At 31.9% G+C, this 25,214-nt stretch overlaps 1 protein-coding gene across 1 annotated transcript; it reads left to right on the forward strand.

Annotated features, from left to right (window-relative positions):
• Positions 1-97: 97 nt before the first annotated feature.
• Positions 98-24,125, forward strand: LOC143044512 (uncharacterized). The gene is made up of 12 exons (XM_076216565.1): positions 98-216; positions 3,261-3,369; positions 5,740-5,952; positions 7,296-7,511; positions 8,986-9,186; positions 10,271-10,444; positions 11,446-11,643; positions 17,146-17,280; positions 17,839-17,976; positions 18,451-18,591; positions 19,926-19,956; positions 20,845-24,125. Exons 2-12 carry the CDS (start codon positions 3,315-3,317, stop codon positions 20,972-20,974), a joined length of 1,632 nt encoding a protein of 543 aa, XP_076072680.1. The 5' UTR covers positions 98-216; positions 3,261-3,314; the 3' UTR covers positions 20,975-24,125.
• The last annotated feature ends 1,089 nt before the right edge of the window (positions 24,126-25,214 follow it).

Consider the following 25,214-nt stretch of genomic DNA (forward strand, 5'->3'; position numbering starts at 1 on the left):
ACTGCACTTAATTAGAAATAAAATAAATATGGGTGTAAACTTTAAAAAAATATTTGTTACAGCTGAAACAAAACCTACACATTTAAAACCTACACATAAAAAACGCTACGGTTAACCAATAACCGGATTTTTAAACTGATGTTATATTTTTAGACATAATGAATATCTTACTTCCTGTTGAATTTGAATTAAAGATGATAGTTGTCTTGATACCAGGTATGTCTTTTTGTTACTGATTTTGTGAAATATCATGAAGTAAATTTGTTAAAATATGCTTGTCTTAGTCTATGTTCGTCCATTAAGTGTAATGTTTCATAGCATTTAATATCACTTGTAGTGTACTATTAATACCCAAGGTTATCATAAGCCAAGAAGTGAGTTCTTTGGTATTGACATAATTTGTTACATGCTTTCATAAATTGTTCGTGTCTAAACTGTAAAGGAAATGAGATTAAACTACCTGAGGTACAGTTGACCGTTGATGGACCTGGCTACTATATTTAGGTCACGTTTGGTTATATAGCTCTGATTTTGGTTAGAACCCTATACATCTATTTTTCTTAGCACACCTGATAGTGTGATATTTAAATTGTTAAAGATTTTATGACGAAACTATGGGCAAAGTTATCTTAGGCAATGCTAACTTGTAACTATTTGGCTTTTAAATCTACCTTTTTTGGTCATATAATCAAGTACTCAAAAGTGAAATAACAAAAATACCAAACTCTAAGTAAAATGCTACACGGCGAGTCCCTGATCAAATAACAAATTTAAACCGCAGAATTTAAAACAAATGTAATACAGCTGTAATATTCCTGACTTGGTACAGGCATTATCTTATGTAATAATTGGTGAATTGAAACTGGTAAAACCTTTAACTTGTATGACAGTTGCATACTTTTCCATAATGTAAGGGATGTAAGCCGATAACAGTCTATTCTATAAAATATTGGACAGGTATGAGGCTTAATTCTTGCTTAAAACATTGTTTAACACGTCAAAAAGGTGAAATATTGAAGCAAATACAAATTTTTGTTACGATTTATTTTCATCAAGTGTGAAAATTGTTAGGGGGAATTAACCTCTTTACATTAAATTTTATCCTACATGTTGGCCCCTTTAAACAGTAGCTCACATTGAACAATAGACGAAAAGAAAGGACAGCTAAATATACATTTGTAAACCACATGTATTGCTACATAGATATAGGAAGATGTTGTATGAGTCACAATGAGACAATTCTCCATCCAAATAACAATTTAAAAAGTAAACCGTTATAGGCCACTGTACGGCCTTCAACACAGAGCCTTGGCTCACTCCGAACAACAAGCTATAAAGGGCCCCAAATTTACTAGTGTAAAACCATTCAAATGGGAAAACCAACGGTCTAATCTATATAGAAAAAACGAGAAACGAGAAACAAGAATAACGATACTTGAAGATTAAGACACAGCGTATGCGTATTATGATTTTTGTGTGCGCAAGGACTACTCTAAATATTTTCCGTGAACACCTTTACAAGCGTTTTGTGTATTAAAATTGACAAAGACGATGGAAGTTTATTCTTAATGCAAAAACGAAGAAAGTGATATCGTGGGATTTTGTCTGATGCTTGGTCCGTTTCTGTGTGTGTAACATTGTAGTGTTATGTTTGGTGCGTTTCCCTCAGTTTTAGTTTGTTACCCCGATTTTGTTTTTTGTCCATGAATTTATGAGTTTGAACAGCGGTATACTACTGTTGCCTTTATATATCGTTAATATTGATTGTGTTGTTCCAAACTTCGGATTAAAATCAAATGTGTATTCAGATATATTCGATTTCAGTGTGAATTACAAAGAGGATAGTAATAACAGCTAATCATAATAATGGCAAGTTTTATATTTAATACATTTCAAAATGTAGCCATATTGTTTTAGATATTTGTTTCTTCTGTGGTTTTATTACTTACTAGGTGAATGAAAAACAAATCATGTGAAGACAGGTTCACGTTGAACCATATCAAGTGCACCATAGTCGATTTTAATTCAAATATATAGTTAATATGTATAAATGAAGAGATTGCAATGTTCAATCATTTGAAATTCTTTTGTTCATCGGAATTTTCAAAAGACTATAGTTTTCCTCAAACGGTACAACCTGAATAATCCCCCCTTTTCTGTATTTCTTTCTGCAAGGTCGTGTCGCTCTACTTTCGTTTATTTGTCTTTTAAATTCCATTCTGGCTTTTTTTAATGTTACCGGCACATAATTTTCATTCTCGATTTCCTTTCGCAAAAGTCTCTTTCTTATTTTCTATTATAACATAAAACGTTCACTACGTACACAGTTCGAATCGGACACACGATTGATTTGTTTAACAGATATCATGCGGTAGCGTCTTCCTTTATTCTTCTTCCTATATTAACACATTCATTAGCGAAGTGTTGTATTATATCCATATACAAGCAATCATATCAGACTTAAAATACAACAACTTGTAAATCAACCCCGAAACCTTAATTAATTTATTGATTGATTGTTGGTTGCTTAATTGCCAGTGACAAATATTTCATTCATGTTCAGAACAAAAAACCTCAATTTATAAAAAAAAAACTATTTTAGTCCCCGAGTTCATGATGCAAGTTCAAGATTTGCACTTTGTACACAGGATGGGGTAAAGGTTGTTTATTTGCCTTGTATCATGTGCATTACGTTATTTTAATGTGTAGATCGAAATCGAAGTTTTAAGATTTATTAAAAACGTAAAGCTACACCCACACAGTATCGCCCACTAGGCTGGTTCTGTTCAACTAATGAGTTTTGATGCCCACGTTCTATCTTTTGAATATTTTGTTCCTGAAAACACACACGAACAATTGTATTCCAGAGATACACACGGAGGCATAAGCAAACACAAATAAATGAAGATGCTGGTTTGATCAACAGGAAATACAATATTTTGAATTCTCAAAATAGAGGTTATCGACAAGTATATTTTTAAGGGAGAACGGAAGGGGGGGGGAGAAATAATCTGGCTAAAATTAATATTAACTATTACATCTTTTAGCATTGTATCTCTCCGGATTATGGTATATAATCACCTGAATAAACTGAATTAGACATTCAGCATCTTGACAAATTACTGTTAAATAAAAGTTGGGTTAAGATTGCTAATGAGACAATTAAAGTCGGATCGTACAAAATTCTTCAAGACTTCATGAATCATATATATTACAAATTATAACAAATTCATTACGTTTCTTTTTTTCGTTCATTTTAGCGAACCATTAGCTGTTATTGTACCCGCTGGATGTAGATTTTAACTACAGCTGATATGTTATTACTTTTACTCAGTCACACAGCTATACTACTGACAGTGACAGCTCAACGTATGTTACACTTCGATAATTGTTTGATACTTTCAATGTTTATTCATTCCAAATGCTGCCTCATCTGAACCATAAACAACGGTTTATATTATATTATTATATTACACATTATAAACAGAGGCCATTGTGTAACACCTTCAACACTTTTGACTATTTTGTGAAAGTTTTTATTGGTAAAGGAAATCGTTTTGCTAGTATCATGTAGGGTTTTAAACCATAAAAAAAAAAGACAAGTCAAAATCTTGTAATACAATTTTTACATTTACCATGAAACATATTTATATAAAGTAGTTTTTCATTGGTTGTTAAGGTCGTACGATTGCTTACAATTATTTACACCCACTTCATTTGAACTTTGGTGGATAGTTGTCCTTTTTTATATCATCTCTTTAAAGAAGTTTTATATATTACCTCTTATTTAAGGTAGATCATAAGTATAGACTTTTTGAGACAGAATTTTCTTATAATTTGCCAAAATGAAGATTTTACTATGCTTTTATAAAAAAATATGATAAAAAGTATGGGTCACCGTGCTATTTTCATGCTATGAGTCGTTGAAAATTGCTTAAATTTGGTTAGATGGTTCATGAAAAAACACATTTGTGTGAATACAATTTTTTTCTAAGAGATAGAATTTTGAAATAAATTGTGAGAACATAGGTTTTATTATATGTTTTAAGAAAATAAAAATAAAAAATGGTGTTACCGAACTCGTTTAAAATAAAAAAAATCTCTATTTGTTCAGTATAAATATTGTACTAAAAGAGTTATCTCCCCTTAAATGGCTAATTTGAAAAAATGATTCTAAAAACAAAAATAAATGATATTTGTTTGAATATTTTGAATAAAACAATAAATCACCAATTTTTCTTTAAATGAATAAACAGTCTAACCATTAAATTGCAAATTTGTCTCCACATTTGCAGATGAGGGCAAATAACTAGACCAATTTTGTACTGTGATTGTGCAATCCAAGATGGCGGTATACCATGAAACTACCTTAATACGTTAATTTTACTGAATTGTGCACTTTGACAACTTTTTATTCAATTACAAAATGTTTTGCATATATAAAAAGCTTCATGATTAAAACACTCTATCACGATATTTTCTTTATCAAAATTTAGATTTTAACGGTTTATTTATTTCAAACAACTAAAAATCAAGAATAATGAGTATTTTGTATTCGTAAGTCTCACGTCTTGAAAATGGTTAATTTCGGGGGAAAATTCATAAATAAAATTTTTGGTTACATATGTTACATGCTCCATATCTTAAAATCAATAGAAAGCAGATGAAGATCCCTAAAACATAATCATAACAAGTGTCTGAAGCGTTTTCTGAATTTTTTTTTATAATGGATACACTAAATGAGCTGAATTGGAAAACAAACATCAATTGCGATAACGAATTTTGGAACACTATAGGAGTTCACCGGGGCCACACCACTCTTTATTTGGCTATTGTTCTCTCTTATCGTACGGTTATGTGAAGGAACATATTCAAAGTAAAGTTACCACAGCCGTCTGGTGTTCAAAAATGTTTAAATATAAATTGTTTGATGAGAGTTATTTACTCGAGTCAGATAGTAAATTAGATTTTACAATGACATGCTTGAAAAATAATTGGTCTAATCATAAGGCTTCTTAATGATATGTTTCTTTCAGCTTTTCTTAATGATATGTTTCTTTCACCTTAGACCAGTTTAACAACGGAACAACAGAAACACTGAATTGCAACAAAACAAACGCCAACATACATAGACTGTCAAAGGCGTCTGGCGTACTAAATTGTTTTCCTGGTACCTTTGATAACTATTTAGACTTTTTTTTTGTCTAGTCAAAAAAATAAAATAAACATAACTTTGGATGTTATTTGCTAAGTAATAAGTTTTGCGTCACAAAAATGATTTATTACATACCATTCTTGTTTTTTTCTAGATTAAAGAAAAACTTAAAATTAGATCACAACTGCTAAATTAGATTTTACAGTGAGAATGTTCGCTTGTCATGTTTTGGATTTTTTGTCAGAATTTCGGAATCCTCTTGTTTTATCCATTTGAATGCACTAAAAAAAATTGCCCATTGACCCCATTTCTCTTTTTATAAATCCTTTACATGTATAATGATGAGCAATCTGTGAAAGTCTTATTGATTTTTAATTATTATTTAATAGGTTTTCAGAACTTAAACCTGTCAATGATCAAGCTATGAAAAGACACGCAAAATTCATAAATTGTAATAATATTTCTTGACTTAGGTGAATGTAGATTTCCCCAAAACACATTCGGACTTTTCTTAACAAGGCAGAAATATTATAAGTAACAGAAATATGATCTTCTTTTCATTTTATTCACTACGTACTTTACAGATAACCTGACACCGTTTGGCACAGCTACTCAAAGTTCTACTCAATCAAGTGGATTTGCTCAAAATGCAATAAAACCACCTGTATCAAATGCGTTTTCCCATGAAATTTGTTCACACACAGGCATTGACACCAGAACACCAGCTTGGTGGATGTTTCAATTCTCTTTTAAAATTGCCTACATCACAGATATCACAATCTATTACAGGGAAAGCTGTAAGTATATATTGACAGGAGATACATTGTAAAATAATATACTATGTTCACCTTAATATTCTTGTCTTTATGACACGTTTCTTTTGGAAAAAAACCCACGTAGACACCAGGATTGAAATTTTGTATTTGAACCAAACACGTGTTTCGTATACAAAACACTCATCAGTATTTCAAAAGTGTAAAGTTTTGTAAACAGTTAATTCATAATCATTACAAAAAAATGATAATTCATGTCAACACAGATGCGCTAACTACTGGCTGGTAATACCCGCTGGGAATAAAACTCCAACAGTAGTGGCATTGACCCAGTGGTTGTTAATAAAATCATCCTAGATACCAGGAATATCATCAAGCGTCTGTCGGTAGTTTTGTTGTACTACTTAACATAAAATTTTATTGTAACACAATCATCTATGTGTAACTATGTATCAAAATCGGAAATAAGCTTTTTCAAGCATCGTAGGCTGATTAAAATGAAAAAAAAAGATAGAAGGGTTATGATTAAGTACACCAAATGCGCATGCGTCCTTTAACGACTCATCAGTGACAAATCAAAACGTCAGGTCAGAAAGGAAATCAACAATCACTGAAAAATGTGTACAATCATAAAACATGACGGGTGCACATGTTTTTTTTTTGCCAATGTGGTTTAATTTTCGAATTGCTTTACCCTTTCGTTCGCCTGAAAGGTATATTCATTGCAAGAAACACAAATGAACAGCCCTGTAGTAAGTACAACAAAATTGTAGAGAATTCACGACAGAAAGATATTTGAAAATATAAACTATACATTAATTCCGACTTAGGAGATTATTTCGAGTTGAAGTGACAATTTAAGGCCAAGCAATCATTTACCAATGTTACATGTAAGTGTAAACATAGATAGTTAGGAATTACAGTTGACTGATTCAAAAGCCAATCCAAATGACGGTTATATTTGCAGTGCAGATCTCGTTGTATGAAGACTTGTACATGTTTATATCCTAACCTATTATTTATTTTTACGCACATCACAGAGTTTTACTGTATGTTAATGTTAAGGCGAAACTACTCTTTGTTCACCCGTTCGTTCGTTTTAGATGGTTTCAATAATAATAATAATTTAAATATCACACAATACAGACAGGAAAGAATGGATATAAGGAAATAAACTCATCATAAATACCAGGATTGAAATTGTATATTTACGCCAGACGCGCGTTTCGTCCACAAAATTTACATATTGAATGGTGTCGTATCAAAGTATTCCTTGATTCGTGTATTTTTATAAGATTCACAATTTTATTTCTTCTTCAATTTATTGTATATAAATTTAGATTTTTTTGTTTGTAATTTTATTACAGTTGCGCATCGCATGGATGGATTTAAGTTATATGTGACAAATACATCAACCATTCCACCTGATGGTTATCTTTGCTATGAGGATCCTGATCCAGGTTTGCCAAACATCACACAAACTATTCCATGTAACCAGCTTGGACAATATGTCATTTATTACGATACTAAAAATGACAGTAGTTATGGGCCTATAATTGAACTTTGTTACGTTGCCATTAATGGTGAGTAAAGTATCATTTATATATATTGTCTTTTAACTTTCTACATGTACACTTGTAATGCTTTCAAGTGCGATTATCTAAACTATACCAGTCTCTTTGTTGTATTGGAACGTATAGTATAAAGTTTCGAATACCTAGGCTTTGCTCAGGAGGTTTTGTTTTAATCAAGTAGGACAGATTGCACTTAAATAAAATAACAACAATGTTTTTTTTATTTTCCAAATGTTTTGTTTCTTTTTCTAAATAGCTTTTAACAACAACGAACAAAAAAATGATATTAAAGGATACATCTATATATATATATAACATATATCTTAATGTTTTCAAAACTGCCTTGTCACGATTCCTTAGCAGTTAGCTATTTAAGGAAGGCAACAGTAGTATAATGTTGTTCAAAAGTAAAAAATAGATTGAGGGAAAAAGAATCTGAGCTACACACTATTACCGAGAAAAACAAATCAACAATATTAAAGAGGAAGACAACGGAACAACAGAAACACTGAATTGCAACAAAACATATGCCAACATACATATAAACGAACTATTTGATAACAACTTCAGTATTCCGGAATTTGCTCAAGACATTCTAAGAACATAAATGGTTGGTTGAACTATGTTTTATTGCAGGCCAAAACATCTCGCTTTCATGGCAATGTTAAACCATATCGCTAAAATGGCAACACTGCGTGACAGAAATACTACACAAAAAAACCCAAAACACCCAGCACAAAGAAACACACATTGTCAAGTAAAAATGTCTTATGGACAATGTATGATAAAAAAAAACCCACTATCGGTGTTCCTTCTGTCTGTTTTACTTTGTTCAGCTATTCATAAAATATCATTTCATGGCTTTGTGTCGCATATTCGTTCACCTGGCCTTATACTTTGGTCAAAACATATGAACCGACGTTGATAAGCTTGACCCAAACTTATAACATCATCTTCAGGTTCGCTGGTGAAACAAAGAAAAACAGTAAAATCACAAAAATACTGAACTCCGAAGGAAATTTGAAAGCATATCTAGCTCAACATATGGCACTTGTCGTATTGCTCATGTAGAACAACATCGGTTATAACTTGTATAAGTCCCATTCTGTGAGGTAAAATTCGACGAACAGAGGACAGAATTGTGTGTACGACTATTGACCCATATCGTCACCACCAAAGAGAGATTTATTCCATAACGGACATTTAACACTTGATGGCGCCAGTAAAGGTTTCAAATGGATGACTTAAACTTCACTACATGGACCATCAGCCTTAATAGGTTTCTTGTAAGCAGAAACTATCTATAATGATAAGGAATACTTACAAAATGTATACATAACAGATTTAAAAATCATGATTTACAAATTGGTTTTCTATGTTCATTGTTTAAAAAAAAAAACGTTGATCTATGATATTCAAATTGATGTTGATATATTTTTGCATTCTTATTACCCATAAATCATGGAGACTGTTTTGTTTTCAGGTTGCCGAAAAGGTTTTTGGGGAAATAACTGCGAGAAAGTGTGTTCTACAAATTGCGTTGATCAACATTGCTACCCTGGAAATGGGTCTTGTATTTTTGGATGTAATAGTGATTACTGTTTGAATGATATTTGCAATAAATTTACCGGTATTTGTACCGATGGTTGCAAGAAAAGACGAACAGGAGACTTTTGTAACAAATGTAAGTAATTTTGGATATACATATCGTAAAAAATCGTTACGCACTTGACTGCGATATTTGGCAATCTACCGAAAAAAGTGACCCAAATAGCGGGTTGTTTTTTGGGGATGGGAGACTAGGTACTGAACATCAAAAGGAAGAATAAATGGCTTTGAGGTCAATCAAAGTTTACCTTTTATTATATGAAATCATAACCATTATACAGCATGTTGAAGAAACATGCTTTTAGTTTTCTTGAGTGTCAAACTTCATCAAGAATGAAAAAGTACCATTGCCTCGCAACGGATTAAGAATAATATATTAGTTTATCATGCCTTGAATCCACAAAAAAAAAAACCGCAATGAAAATAAAGACCGATGAAAATAACATAAAAGAAAATATGATACGTTTATTAATTTTACTGATTAGACTTGTTTAGACTATAAACGACAAATATCTTAATATAGACAGCTATGAAAGTGAAAGTTGGTTAATAGACTTGAACTGTTTACATGAATTATCATACAAAAGGATAACATTATAAATTAACTGTTATTAAAACTTTGAAGATTTCGAAATACTAAGTATTTTCAACCCAAGGAAAAGATTACTTAATTGAATTTGACAAAATCTTTTATAATTTGGAGTTTTCAAGTGCTAGCATCTTCGTACTTTTTTGGTCTTTTAAAGTTTTTTGAAACGAACGTAAGTCTTTTTAGAAAATGTTAGACAAAAAGAGTGTCTGGCGTACAAAAATGTAATCCTGATATCATTATTGAGTTTATTTGAATATTTTTGCTTTTAAAGAAATAGTTTTTGCTTTGTTTCGAAGAAATATTTTGTTTTTGATTCATTTAATTTTCAAACACATTACCACAAAGGGCAGCCCGTATTAATCTATCAAAAAGTCTCTACAAACTTGAAAAAAATCCAACCCAAATGATTTCTTTGTTAATTTAACGAAACTAATGATCCTTCTGTGTTTAAATGTTCGGATTCTGGAGCTTCGACCGTACAAACGTTTTACTTCTCGTAAGGCAATTAACTAAACTATCAAATAAAAGTGATATAAAAAATCATTATAAATATATCTTTTCGTCACAGATAATTTGGCATATGACAGTTCAGTCCTTATAAATCCAAACAGTAGTTACCCAGGTAGTCTAGCAAATGATGGAAATAAAATATCCTGTTCTAAAACAAAAGGTCCTATCGTTACATTTCAAGTCGACCTTAAAGAAGAAAGCATTGTAACTGGAGTGTACATACTGTTTGGGGGTAAGTTAGTGAAACAGTCTATATTTGACTTTATTACTGAACTGACTATGCTCAATAGAAGTGCAACAAAAAAACAAACATGCGTCAACACGGAGTTTTAACTCGCATCGAACAGCAGGCTATAAAAAAAGTCTTGAAAATGACTAGTGTTAAACCATTCAAACGGATAAACCAACGGTCTAATCTATATAAAAACGAGAATCGAGAAACACTTATGAACCGCATAAACAAACGACTACTACTGAACATCAGACTCCTGAATTAGGACAGGTGCAAACAATTGCAGCGGGATTAAATGTGTTAAAAGGTATCAACCTTCACCCTTATCTGAAACAATAGTGATATATCACAACATAGAAAGACACACTTATATATTAATTGGAATGGCTTTACTAAATCAAAATAGATATTAACACAAATGGACATACACTTGACGAATGAATTAGATCTATGATACAATGTAAATACAAAATCAATAAATTAAGGGGCGAATAATTAAAGTAACAGTAATATATCGCTGTAAAATGTTAAAGAATTTCAGGAAAACAATAACCTTGTACAAAAAGCCACAATCTACAAAAGTATGCATAGGTTAATGAAAACAATTTTGTTGTTAGGTATATGGAGAAAGGAAATATTTTTACACAATATATAATTTTGATGTTGATAGTACAAAGAAGTTAAAATTCATAGTAACAGCAAACACTTGTCAAAGCTGTACTGTTATATAGACCAGATATAATCGTGAATAAGTAAACATAACCTAACAAAAGAGCATTACATATATTATTAACAGGTTTTTATTAACCAATAAAAATATTAAAAGAAGTACAATCTTCTTAAAGACTGGTATGCTGATTTTCATTGGGTGAAACCACGAAATCAAACATTTACGGACACACGTTTTTCCTCAATCAACGAAAAATGGTTTGCACAAAAATTAATAAAGCAGCAGTATATTGGTTTTGCTAGTCTGCAGCGTTTGATGCTTATTTTTGCAGAACATAATACAAAGGTCGGTAACCATTCCCTTTATGCATCAAATACAAGCAATTCTTGGAAAACTGGGACAATTTTAAACGAAGACCGTTTTTTGCCTTCAAAAATCAACGTTAGTGCCGTTTTCAGATATTTGACTTATGAACCTCCAGTTCAGGATACATCTTCAGAACTTGAAGTTTGTGAAATTGGAATTCTTGGTAAGATTTTATTTTGTCAGAAAAAAAAATAAGAATAATTGAATGCAATAAGATGGTGTGTTTTAATGGAAAGAAAGTAAGAATATTTAAAACTCTTTTGGGTTATTCAGTTTAGATTTAACTCAAATTACTAAATTATCGAAATACGTTAATAACTGTTATTTTGTTAACATGTCAACATATATTTGTTCTATGAAAAGTGCTTATTCGCCTACTATAGTAAACTGTAATAATTGGTTATTCGTATTACTAGTAAATACCGATAATTTAACTATTTGAGTTACTAAATATGAATTTTAAAGAGTCAAAATAGGATGAACGGATTATATAAACCGGAGGATAAATATAATACAAGCCCATAAGAAATAAATATAAACAAGTCTTAACTGAAATGAACGTTCAAACCTTTGATTGCGTTTTTATACGTGTGCATGTAACACATTTCGTTATAAAAAGGTTTAATACAGTACTAACAAAATTTTCCAAAAGACCAAGGCGTGAAAAAATATTTTAGCAAAACGCATTTTATTAGCAGGTCGAACAACTGAAGTTCTTAAACCCTGCTGACTGCCATTGACAATTGCCAAAAAAATAGATCACAAGGTGTAACAAAATGGATCTCTATATCAATTTAATACCAAGTAGAAAAAAATAAACTTGCGGCAAAGATGGTAAGCCACAACATGAGGTGCTTAATTTTTTACACCATATCCGGATTTCGACAATTAATGTCTGTTCAGTGATGTTAGTGTAAAAAAGTATTAGAAGAACATTAAATTTCCCTAAATTTAGGATATACTCTTGAATTTTAAAGAGTCAAAATAGGATGAACGGATTATATAAACCGGAGGGAAAATATAATACAAGCCCAAACGAAATAAATATAAACAAGCCTAAAGTGCAAACAACGTTCAAACCTATGACTGCGTTGGATAAAAACTGCAATTTTTATACGTGTGCATGTAACAAATTTCATTGTAGAAGGGTCTAAGTACAGCACAAACAACATTTTCCAAAAGACCAAAGAGTGAAAGAAAATATTTAAACAAAACGCATTTGACTAGCAGGTCGAACAACTGAAGTTTTTAAACCCTGCAATTCATATATATTTAAATTGATAGATTTACAAAACGGGATATATTAATCAAACCATGGAAGTATTATATTGACAGGAACTCCAACAAGCGGACTTCAAACGTCTATAGTGTGATGCCGCAAAATCGTTAAGTATCTGTTAATTAACTCGACATGTCTTATGGATGCATGGGTTTCGATCAAATTTTTGGAACCTCGTGAATGATCGTAATTACGGAAAATACCGAAATAATCGGATGTGTACTTAATTGTCAAGGAAATGAATTTACCGACCATGTGAATGACAAATATGTCAGTTTTTACGGGTTTTGCTGCTTAAAAACAAATAAAAAGAAAAGAAACGAAATCTGTTTTCACCAAATAAAAAAAACAAAAAACAAAAAAACTGAAGAGTAAAAACACTCACAAGCTATAAACATTTCAGTTCAAGTAATCAATCAATTTTAAAATAGTAAGATTTTTATTCATGAGAAAGCCTTTGGCTAGACACGCGTAACTGTTATATACATGTTAGGCTTGAAAATCATAAAATACTCATGTAAAGTAAACGGAAAAGTTTTTATCAGTAATTATTATCAGGTTTTACTAGTAACTTTGACAAATATTTTAATGAAGTGTTTAATGAAAGAATTTCCATCAAAAATTTAATCCAAAATTTGGCCGGGGGGGGGGGGGGACGGGGTTAAATAGATTTGTTCCGAAAAAAATATCAAAATTTTGATTTATTGTGTACTGAAAGTCCAATGGCAAATATTTCATGCAATTTAACAAGAAACAGAAACATAAATTGCTTAGCATACGGTGTAAGATGTTTCAGAACTGTTAAGCTTTTAAACACATAAATAAATTCTAAATTGGTTTCCATGATAAAAAAAAATTAAACTGCTTAGGGCCCATCATGGTGATCGTTCTTTAAATGCATCCAGAAATATTAAAAGCCATCCGTAAAAATAAATCTGTCAGACGTCAGATCGAGTAATCTCGGACTAGGTTGAATGTTTAAGGTTGTTTACAACTTTGCAATTATCATAAAAGGTGTAACAATTCATCTGCATGTCTCGTAACCTGATATTGCTATGTAGAGGTCATCACATGCGTGTAATTATTAACCTCTTTTAGTCTTTAAAACATATTTGATAAATAAGTTAATAACATTTTACGATAGAGAAAACCATAAATATTTGTGTAACACTCGATAAAAGTTTACAATATTTAACTTAAAATTTGAATTATCTGGCACCATCTGGCACACTACAAGCGCATCACATTATTTTCTGAAAACACTCTACTTCAGAATAATGTAATTTTCATAATCGGATATTTCCCGATTTCAAAGTTCCAATGATTAAAACATACTCAACAAAACTAAAAATAAGCTTGCCCTCTTTCCGAATGCAGTTAATTTTCTTATGTCATTCTGTTAAATATGGACAAATTTTTTCGATCTTTTCAGCGTTGTCCTTCATTTATTGAACGGAAACAGGTGTTGTTATTCATGTGGCGATTCACAAATAACCACGGGAGTTTCCGTGTTTATTTACATTGGTAGGTAGATAAGACAATCGATATCAAATCACGTGATAAGACCAGCTTCAGTTAAAAGAACAGGCGAAGGCAGCATCACCGATACCCCACAAAGGAGTTATCACGTACTTGACAAACTGAGTCGGAACCTTTTATTTTCTTAAAGAAATCAGTGGGATGGGAATGTGCTAATTTTCCGTTGGAGTTCCTGTCAACATAATACTTCCATGATCAAACTAATAGCATATGGCTATGGGGTGAACGATTGGATTATATGTTACCAAAACTATAATGAACTGAAACTTTAAATGTTTTGAGTGCCCGATGCACATTTTGATCGACAGGTATGCATAACAGCAAATATAATGATAACAAGGGCTGTATAGACAAAGCAAATACCAACAAGATAGTTAAACCATATAACACGTGTTAAGTATGGTAAGATCACCAAAGTCGAAAGCAGTTACAAAATAAGCTTTTAATAATTAATTATTTTATCAATCATGGAAATGTTAAATAACAAAATTATTCAAGTAAAATTGTGAATGGAAATGGGGAATGTGTCAAAGAGTCAACACCCGACCATAGAGCATACAACAGCCGTAGGCCACCAATGGGTCTTCAATGCAGTGAGAAACTCCCGCACCCGAAGGCCACCAACGGGTCTTCAATGCAGTGAGAAACTCTCGCACCCGAAGACGTCCTTCAGCTTGCCCCTAAACAAATATGTTTACTAGTTCAGTGATAATGGACGTCATACTGAACTCCGAATTATACAAAAGAAACTAAAATTAAAAATCATACAAGACTAACAAAGGCTCTGAACTTGGGACAGGCGCAAAAATGTGGCAGGGTTAAACATGTTTTTTGATATCTCAACCCTTCCCCTATACCTCTAGCCAATGTAGAAAAAACAAACGCACGACAATACGCACAGTAAAACTAAGTTTAAGAGAAGTCCGAGACCGATGTCAGAAGAGGTACATGCATTGGCAAGGAACGAAATTATAAAACAACAAAATACAACTATTGAAACTATCATGTGTACATCGCCTATCTCAAAATCGTCAAATATAGATTTCTAACTTTTAAAAAAATTATAACGTCAAGCATGTCAAATGCGCGAAAAAGTACAAAATATTACGGCAAAAGTTTAAATGGAAAAGAATCTGATCAAAATGATGTCACATTGCTTTAGATTAATGAAAAACATATTCGTTGACTTTCAATTGTTTTGATAAGAGTGTCATTGATAGTTAAGAATGTACAATACCAAAATTTAACACCACTTTCAGGTCTATTGTCCTATATCTTGGCAGTCAGTTTTTTTTATTTGTGGAGAAAGCCGGAAGTTTTGGAAGAGAAGCATTGACCTTTGATAAGAAACTGATAATCCTAGTGAATTTAGATTGACAGGCTTTTGATACGGAATTATTTAGACCATACGGTCGACAAGGCCCCTTAGACCATTATGAGTATAGTCAAAGTCTGGTAAATGACGAACCTCGAAGTAAACAGAAATAAATGATTCTTTTTAGATTATACTGAAATTTAAACGAAATGGTATATAACGTCATAAAAACAATGTTGTTGTAATTGATAAACTATGTGGTGCTACTTAAAGACGTGATGTTCAACAGTAAGATGACATTCTTAAAGAATTGACTGCTTTTTTTTTTTAAACAATTAATTTTACTTTATAGACATACTTCATACTAGAATCTCTCAGGAAGACTATAAATAATCTGGCATGAACTTTAAACCTCGCCAAGGCTATATTGGGTTTCTTTAGAAGCGTAATTTTCCCAGTTTGTGTTTATCATTTTTTCCCCAATTTTAGTTTTTAGTATTAAATGTTTTTCGCCAATACACTGTTGCTATTTCGATTCGAATTTCCTCTTCACCTTTTCTGCTTCGCCTTTCTCGTTCACTACTAACGACTAGTTGTTCTTTGTTCATTTATGTATCAATGTCAATTTGCTTTGTTTCTTTTGTTACCCATTCTGATATCGGACTAGGACTACTTTTAAACTGAGTTTTAATGTGCGTATTGTTATGTGTTTCTTTATTCTACATTGTCTGTAGGTACAAGGTGAGGATTGAGATCTCACTTAAAGTGTTTAATCCCGCGCATTTTTGCGCCTGTCCCAAGTCAGGAGCCTCCGGCCTTTGTAAGTCTTGTTTTTAAACTTTTTTAGTTCATTTATATGTTTTGGAGTTTAGCGTGAATTAGTACACAATTTTATTTAGGGGTTGGCTGAAGACCACCTCCGGGAGCGAAATTTTTCTCGCTGCGTTGAAGACCTATCGGTGGCCTTCGGCTGTTGTCTGCGCTTTGGTCGGGTTGTTGTTTCTTTGACATATTGCCCATTTCCATTTTAATTTTTTTTCTATTTTCTTTTTCTTAATTTTAATTTAAATTTTTGACATTTTCTGCTAATTCATACTTTTTAATAGAGGTAAGTGTGAGGTATGAGAGACTGTGACAGTACCCTTCAAACATAATTCAACCGAAAAAAACTTTTGAAGGGAGTAATGCACAGTATTTATTTCTGTTCGGATGGTTTTTGACACTATTTGTTTTTTATATTCGATATTTCATGTTCGTATAGTCAGATACCAATACACTCATTACATGTACCAGGATTACCTCAAACGACTTATAAGTACACGTCAGGGGGAAAGTTCGCCTAACCGTGCAGTCATTTTTGCATGTATAGTATCAACTAACCATGTTTGACAAGTTGGAATGGTTTCCTTCAGATTTTTTTGTTGGCACCTGTAAAAAAACCGTCAAAACCTTTCGAACTTGTTTGACTTGAAGAGTTCATTTATTTCAGGAACAAATCGATATTATTTTAACAATGAATCCCTCTGTTTTAGGTTGTCCTCCTTCACATTATGGTTCTGTATGTAACAAACTGTGTCCAGGTAACTGTAACGGACCTTGTGATCTTGAAGCTGGTAACTGTATATTTGGTTGTCTAAACGGATGGATTGGTAATAAGTGTGAACAAGGTACAAATATCAAAACAATTAATGTGCAAGAGACGTTGTACTTATCTGTTATGTTATAATTTTTCGATCTGTCGGTTGATGCTTGTTTTTTGAGAACTCTTCATTGGTCTTGCAAAAGCATGCAAGGGTCATGGACTTTACCCCAGCCTGGTAAAACAGAAACTTAAAAAAAAAAATGTTAATAGATGCTTCAGTTCTTTACACGTAGCATTTATGAGTAAAAGTAAGTGCTAGTCGAATTGGAGTCTCATGTTCTAATGTGCAGAATATGTTTTGTTACAGTATTAGTCACTCAATAATTGATTTTCATCATCATCAACAACGTCAACGTCCTCATTGTCGTCGTTGTCGTCGAAGTCTTCTCTTTCATTTTTAAGTCTTTATCGTCTTTTTGAAAAAATGTATATTAGAAATATAGGCTATTTGCACTTTAATTGATACTAACGAAGTTAATGTGCGTACGTATTAGAAAATCGTGTGAACTCTCAGTGTATTTGTATCGCGTTTAACTATTTAACCCATCTGATGAAACTGAAAAAAATCATTTTTATTTTATAGCATGTCAGAATGGTAAATATGGTAAAAATTGTCTTGAGACATGTTCACCGTTTTGTAGTCATGCACCTTGTGATCGTAGAACAGGAGATTGCACTGATGGATGTATTCCCGGAGTGCATGGAACTAATTGTATGCAAGGTTAGATTTTTTTTAAATATGAAATATAAGTAACCTTGTCTTTACAACTGGGGCTAGGCCACTGCAAGTAGAAGTTTTATTTGCCATATAATTAATCATTACCAAATAGAAATGTAAAGTAATAAAATTACCAAACTGCAAGGAAAACTTCTTCAGCAATGGGCAAAATTAAAAGCTCAAACGTGTTAAACACATAAGGGAGACACTCGTTTAGATCTAACGCAAAGCTGAAAAATGATTTCATGTTTCTATTAATTATTTTTTACATTTGATACACAGTGAAATATATACAACATACACTTAATGTTGTAAAAAATGTATAAATCGATTACAAATATACAAATGAAGTCATGATCAAGCTTAATAAAATCGTGAAATAAACATGGTTGTGAACTATTTTGTGATATGTGAAAATGTCATAATTTTTTAGTTTATATTATATATACTCTATGTATTTTATCTTTTTTATTTCAGTTTCTGTAAACACAGCAGGAAGCGTTAACGAAGGAACTACCCGGATTGGAATTTTCAGTGGAGGTGTTCTTTTAGGAATACTTCTAACAGTTGCGGTGTGTTTTGTAATTAGGAAAAAACGACAATCACAGAAAAAGCAAGGTAAGCAATGTTGCAAAAGAGGGACGAAAGATTCCAGAGGGAGAGTCAAATTCATAGATAAAATAAACTGACAACGCCATGGCTAAAAATTAAAAGACAAACCGACAAATAATAGTTCAAAAGACACAACATAGAAAACTAAAGACTAAGCTACACGAACCCCATCAAAAACTTTGGGTGATTTGAGGTGTTCCGGAAGGGTAAGCAGATCCTGCTCCACATGTGGCACCCGTCGTGTTGCTTATGCTATTACAAATCCGGTAAATAGTCTAATTCGGTAGGTCACATTCGTGAAAAGGGATAGGGTATTGAAGTTACGACATAAGGAACATATCCGATATCATCTGTTAAACGGTAATTCCATAACGGTCAACCAACTCGGGATGGCGTCCGTAAAATTTACGAAATGATGATTTCAACTTCACCATTTGGAACTCTTGGTTTAATAGCTTCCTTGTGAGTAGCAATCCTCTATAAAGGAAATCATGATAGGAAATACAAGCCCGATAATATCGTATCAATTGAGAGATATATACTCCGTATGCAGTCGCTGCTGGAATGTAGCAATCTAGTCAATGATGCAGAAACATCTTTAAGTTATCATGTATATCTTTTATATTTTATATCGTTGGGACGTTTACTTTCTGTTGCTGAATAATTTCTCTGTCAATATAAGAATGCAAAGATCTAAGATTATTCCAATGACGAATCACCTGCAAACCCATACTGCATAGCAAAAAAGGGGTCGCCCCGAAATGACAAATGCAGTAATACCATTGAAACGACCAATATGTTACGATAGACTTTAAGACTGAAAAATAACATTACTTCGTACTTGAGGGTCTTTCAAAGTGTTGATTCAAGCGCCATTAATGAGTCTTATATCGCGAAAATTCGAGCGTCTGGCTTGCCAAGTTCTTAGCCTGGCTTTTTTTGGTTGCTTTTATCTTTAGCTTTTACATGTGTTAATATAACTTACTGTATACATAAACCAAAAATCCCCGTTTTTTGTTCAGAAATATATTACATGCGACCCTATAGACACCAATACATTATTAATTTCTGACTCTACAGTAAACCAGAAGTTCTTCTTCTTGGGAACAGTCACAATTTGATCGATTTCAATGTTTGATAAACATGATAAACAATAAGTCCAATATGTATCCATTTGGATAGAGGAAGGAATGTTAAACAGAAAGCTCAGATTGACTAAATGCTAAGCTCTATTTTGCTCTTCCGTTCGTTGAAGTATATACATGCATTGCATTTGATACTGTTTAACATACTTCTATACATGCATACAAATAGTTCAATTTTATCTTCTATGTTGACAGGCAAAGATAATGTGTCAAAGAAAACACAGAGGTATGTTTGTCATTAATAACTTAATAAAATATATTTGGTTTATTCTCTTACTGATAAAATTTCTGAAACGAGAAAGATATAATTCAGGTGAAAACGAATTGCCTCTTCATTTCAGCATGCTCTTATTTTGTTTCGCGTCATATGCTTCCTACTGTTAAATTTCGTAATAGTTAGATGCATTTTTTAAACTTTAAGGCAACATACTGTAGTCATTGTTATATAATCAGCAGATATTTGTTTTGTAATCTGACTGGTGTTCCCCGTGGTAATACTCAAATTCTAGTGTAAGTTCGGAAAAAAACTCTTAACAAATTAATCAGTTAATAAAAACATTAGAACATACATGTACAGAATAAAAGTATATTTCGTCAATGTGTATGTTGTTTCGAATTTAAACCTTGTTTTATGAAATGCTTAAGCGACAAATGACATAGCTGGTTTGTACTATCTACATATAATTAAATGAAAAAATAAAAAACCTAAAAATGGTAAGTCTGCGAAAAATAATCAAAATTTAGTTTTGATAAAAAATTATATGTTTGCTTCTCCAATTATTAATGCGTTCCATGCGTTTTTATTTAAAAGTTTATTGAATAGCGCATATTCCAATAATTTATATGCATTTCATGTAATACTTAGTCGTATTTGGCACAACTTTTTGGAATTTTGGATCATCAATGCTCTTCAACTTTGTACTTGTTTGGCTTTATAACTATTTTGATATGAGCGTCACTGATGGAGAGTTGTCTCATTGGCACTCATATCACATCTTCCTATATCTATTATGTAGACGAAACTAAATTATAATCCTGGTACCTTTGATAACTATTATTCAATATTTTCAACAATATGAAGACTTTATAAATACTTTTGAGCTTTATTTTTTAGTCAAGATCCACAACATTATGACGATGTTAGAATGGAAAATGTGCCTACTTATCAGGATCTCAGAATGGAGACGGGAGCAAATGAATATGACCAGATAAGCCAGATAAACACAGCATATGATAATCACTGAGAAATAGCTGGGAAAAACAAATGGATATTTAGTACAGTTAATTATAGAAGCTTGATCTACACGATGTGATTTATGAGATTGAATCATCAATTGGATAATAATTGGTGTATTGATAGACATATGAAGAAAGTCTAAAAGAATACAACATCACAAAAAAACAACATGTTTGTGATATTGTATCTTTCAATGCTATTCAACTTTGTATTTGTTTTTGGCTTTATAACTATTTTGATCGTAGCGTCAATTTTGAGTGTTATGTAGACGAAACGCGCGTCTGGCGTCTTAAACATGTTAAATAAAAAGCCTGGTACCTTTGATAACTATCAAGACTTGCGTATTTTATATAATATTTTGTAGTGTAATGTATCATTGTTATATGATGCATCGTTCCGTAACAATTATTACTGACTATTTTTGCAGACATTTGATAAATACTATGTATATATATGTGTGTAAGTATAGGTGTCTGTTTGTGATAGTGTCTAACTTGTGAAATGTGTCGTATAAGTTTTAGTATTATATTATTCCTATCTATTTTGATTCAACTGTATGTGTTTCTTTTTTCTAGCTTATATATTCATTGCTGGACCATTTCTCTGTCCCTAATTGTTAATATAAATCACTTTTTAAATCAGCATGATCTATTTGACAAATATATATATAAAGAGGGGAGACTTTTAAAGGTAAACGTGAGGCAAAAGATACTAAAGGGACATTCAAACTCAAGACAAAGTCAATAGAAATATAATAGAGCCATGGAAAAAAATCGACAAATAAAAAACATAAAACATTACATAAAATTGAGCAACAGAAAATCCACCAAAATTTGGGAATGATTTCAGATGTTCCGAATGGGAAGACTATTTTTAAAGTACCTTTCCCTGATGCAACGATATGTGAACCAGTCTTTAAAATCATAGTACGATTTATTTATGGTTTGACACTAATCACTAAATCAGATAACAGGTTAAGGTGTATACATGCAATGCCAAGGATGTTTTCACATAGGAGATTCATTGAACAAATCATTTTGGTATAGAAAAACATCATAGGTTATTAATGTTAATATATTTAAAAAGACAGGCGATAGACAGGCAAATGAATATTCAAAATCATAAATCTAACATAACATAACAACTAGTCAAACCACAGAAATGCGTTACACACAAGCAACATCTGCAGTTATTTTGATATTTAAACATTTCTTATATTTAAACATGCTTCATACCTTGATCTTTTCCCAAAATATTACACAGATTGACCACTTCACAGTAAAGTATATAACAAACGGGATGGATTAAATTTCTAAATTATCAATTTTCGATTTTCAACAGTAACATACCCTTTGCATTATTATATATTTTAGTTATGAGGAGGAACGATAAAAAATAACATTTCGTAAATTTTATTGACATCATCACGAATATGTTGATTTATACGATGTGTCTATGTGACATCTAACTAACAACATTTTTATCACATCTTAGATTGTGGTTTACTACCTACGTCGTCTGTCTGGTAAACATCAAACGTGACATATTCTTGGATATATAGACATTAGAATATGTGGTGTCAGGGCATATGTGACAATCTTCAATCAAAGTAACAATATGCAAAGGTAAACCATTTGAGGTCAAAGTACGTGTACGGCCTTCACAACGGAGCCGTTGCTCACAACGAACACCAAGCTATAGAGGACCCTAGAAATGACAAGTGTAATACAACAGGAAAATCAACAGTCTAATCTATATAAAAAACGAGAAACTAGAAACACATATAAACCTCATCAACAAACGACAACCACCAAACAACATGTTTTGACTTAAAACACCTACAAACAAATGTAGCGGGCTTAAGCGTTTTAACAGGTGACAACCTTTATCCTATCCTGAAATAATTGTGTAACATCAAAACACAGAAAATAACACTTTTAAATATCTATTGAACTCAATTAAAAAAAGCATAACAAAAAGAACAAAAAAAAAAAAAACCAAACATACACTGAACGACGAATAAACTTGATATATGTATGATACAATGTAATTCAATGACTGTTTTTGTCTAGTGGGAATGCACATTGCGTTACGACGTTTCTTAGTAATAATACACCCAACATTCATGTATTAAGTTATGATGTATCATATGTAATTACAGTTGTTTATTAACCAACTAAGTACATTATAGCCAAAAATGACTGTTTATTAAAAATTACATATTTTCTGTAATGGCCCTGTTTTTTTTCTGTAATGGCCATGTTTTTCTGTAATGGCCTTGTTTTTCTGTAATGGCCCTGTATTAATGCCCAGTTTGTCTGTATTAAACCCAGTTAGGGTTTTTAATAAAGTTAATAAAATTAAGTTGTCAAGAGTATAATACCTTTTTGTATTTTATTTTATTTAGTACCCAGCAACCAACATTAAAGAACCATATAAAGGGATCACTGTTCATCCTGTTTTTCAACACATAACTTCTTTTAACTTAATATCTTGGATATTTGGTATATTTAAAAGATTTATCATGGTGAAGTACAAATATTTTTTTTTAAACTAAACTGTCATTAAAAGAGTAAGAGGGTCCATCAAGTTGGCAGCAACACATACACTTTTGTTCAGTTGGTTAATAAATGTATTAAGAAATTGGTGTTTTTATAATGGCCCTGTTATATGTCCTCGGTCAGTAATAATGGCCTCGGATGTCTGTAATGGCCCTCGGCGTATTACAGACTTCCTCGACCATTATTACAGACCTTGGACATATAACAGGGCCATTATAAAAACACCCATTCATTAATACTATAATATTGTTGTAAGTCCGGTTTGATATATATAGTGTTATGCTTTATCGTTTCTGGTTTGAACTCTGTATTTTCATATTACATTTCACATACGACTCATTTATCAGTATAGTTGAGTTGATTTCCATTATCAATCGACAAAGTATTTTGTTAGTCTAAATAATTACGACGTCTTGACAGCGGTTGTTATTCCGCGGTTAACATGCTCTTACATGTATTCACTTTTATATTATTTATGAGTGTTTTCTCTGTGCTGGGTGTTCTTGCGTATGTACGTACTGTATTCTTGTCACGTAGTATTGTCCTGTCCAAATTGTGGAATATGACATTTGTGATAAAATAGACCGTTTATATGTATGTTGGTGTTTGTTTTTGTTTGTTTTTGTTGCTGTTCAGTGTTTCGGTTGTTCCACTGTTTTCCTCTTATAGTGTATTTCCCTCGGGTTTAGTTTGTAACTAGGATTTGTTTCTTGACTTGCGTACAGCTGTATACTACTGTTGGCTTATTTATTTATTCATTTGAAATAAAGGTAAATGCATATGTAAACTTCCTCATAGTACCTTTAGTTAATGATTTAGTAGATATTTACCGACAAAGATACTTGATCTGTTAGGAAAAGTATTATCCATTAACATGATTGTGTGCCTGCTTTATATGTGCACTCGTCGTCTAGTTGTTCAATACATGTGAGTACAAACTAGATGCTAATATAAAAAAGATGTGGTATGATTGCCAATGAGACAACTCTCCACAAGAGACCAAAATGACACAGAAATTAACAGCTAAGTCTTATTATTAAACATCACATACATAAAAGAGGTCGGGATAATCATCATGACAATTGTAACGTATCAAATTATATCAACATATTTATGACATGATACTGATAAAAACGGCTGTTTTCGGTAAAAACAAATACAGACAACACCTTTAGGCTTATTAGATTATGAAAAGCATGCAAGGTAAGGTCGTTCATAAAAAGATATATGAACTATTTTATTCCTAATTTCAAACGAATTTTTGTCTCTTCCTATCTTTGTGTATTTAAACAAAAATGATGTTGTTAACTCCTGTCAATTTGGAAATTAAAGTCACTAAGGAATTTGTAATACTTTAATACAAGGTTATTTTGCTTCTTTTTTATATTTAACACAGTAGATGTATAAAGCTCTTATACAAAAGGGATAATATTCGATTACAGTTTGAACGGAAGCAATTGTAATAACAACATTTCCAAAAATTCTGAGGCTTAGCTCGTTTTGAAATTATTTGGTCAGTATGTAAACATTATCTTGTTTTCATGCTTACCCACAAGAATTTGTTATTACTTCAATTAACTCATCTACTTTTGCACTTGCATGAGCAACATGATGACTGTCACATATAGAGCAGGATCTGTTTATTACCATTACGGGGCACCTAAGATCATCCCGGTATTTGAATGG

This window comes from Mytilus galloprovincialis, chromosome 9, assembly GCF_965363235.1.
Source record: "Mytilus galloprovincialis chromosome 9, xbMytGall1.hap1.1, whole genome shotgun sequence".
Lineage (NCBI taxonomy): Eukaryota > Metazoa > Mollusca > Bivalvia > Mytilida > Mytilidae > Mytilus > Mytilus galloprovincialis.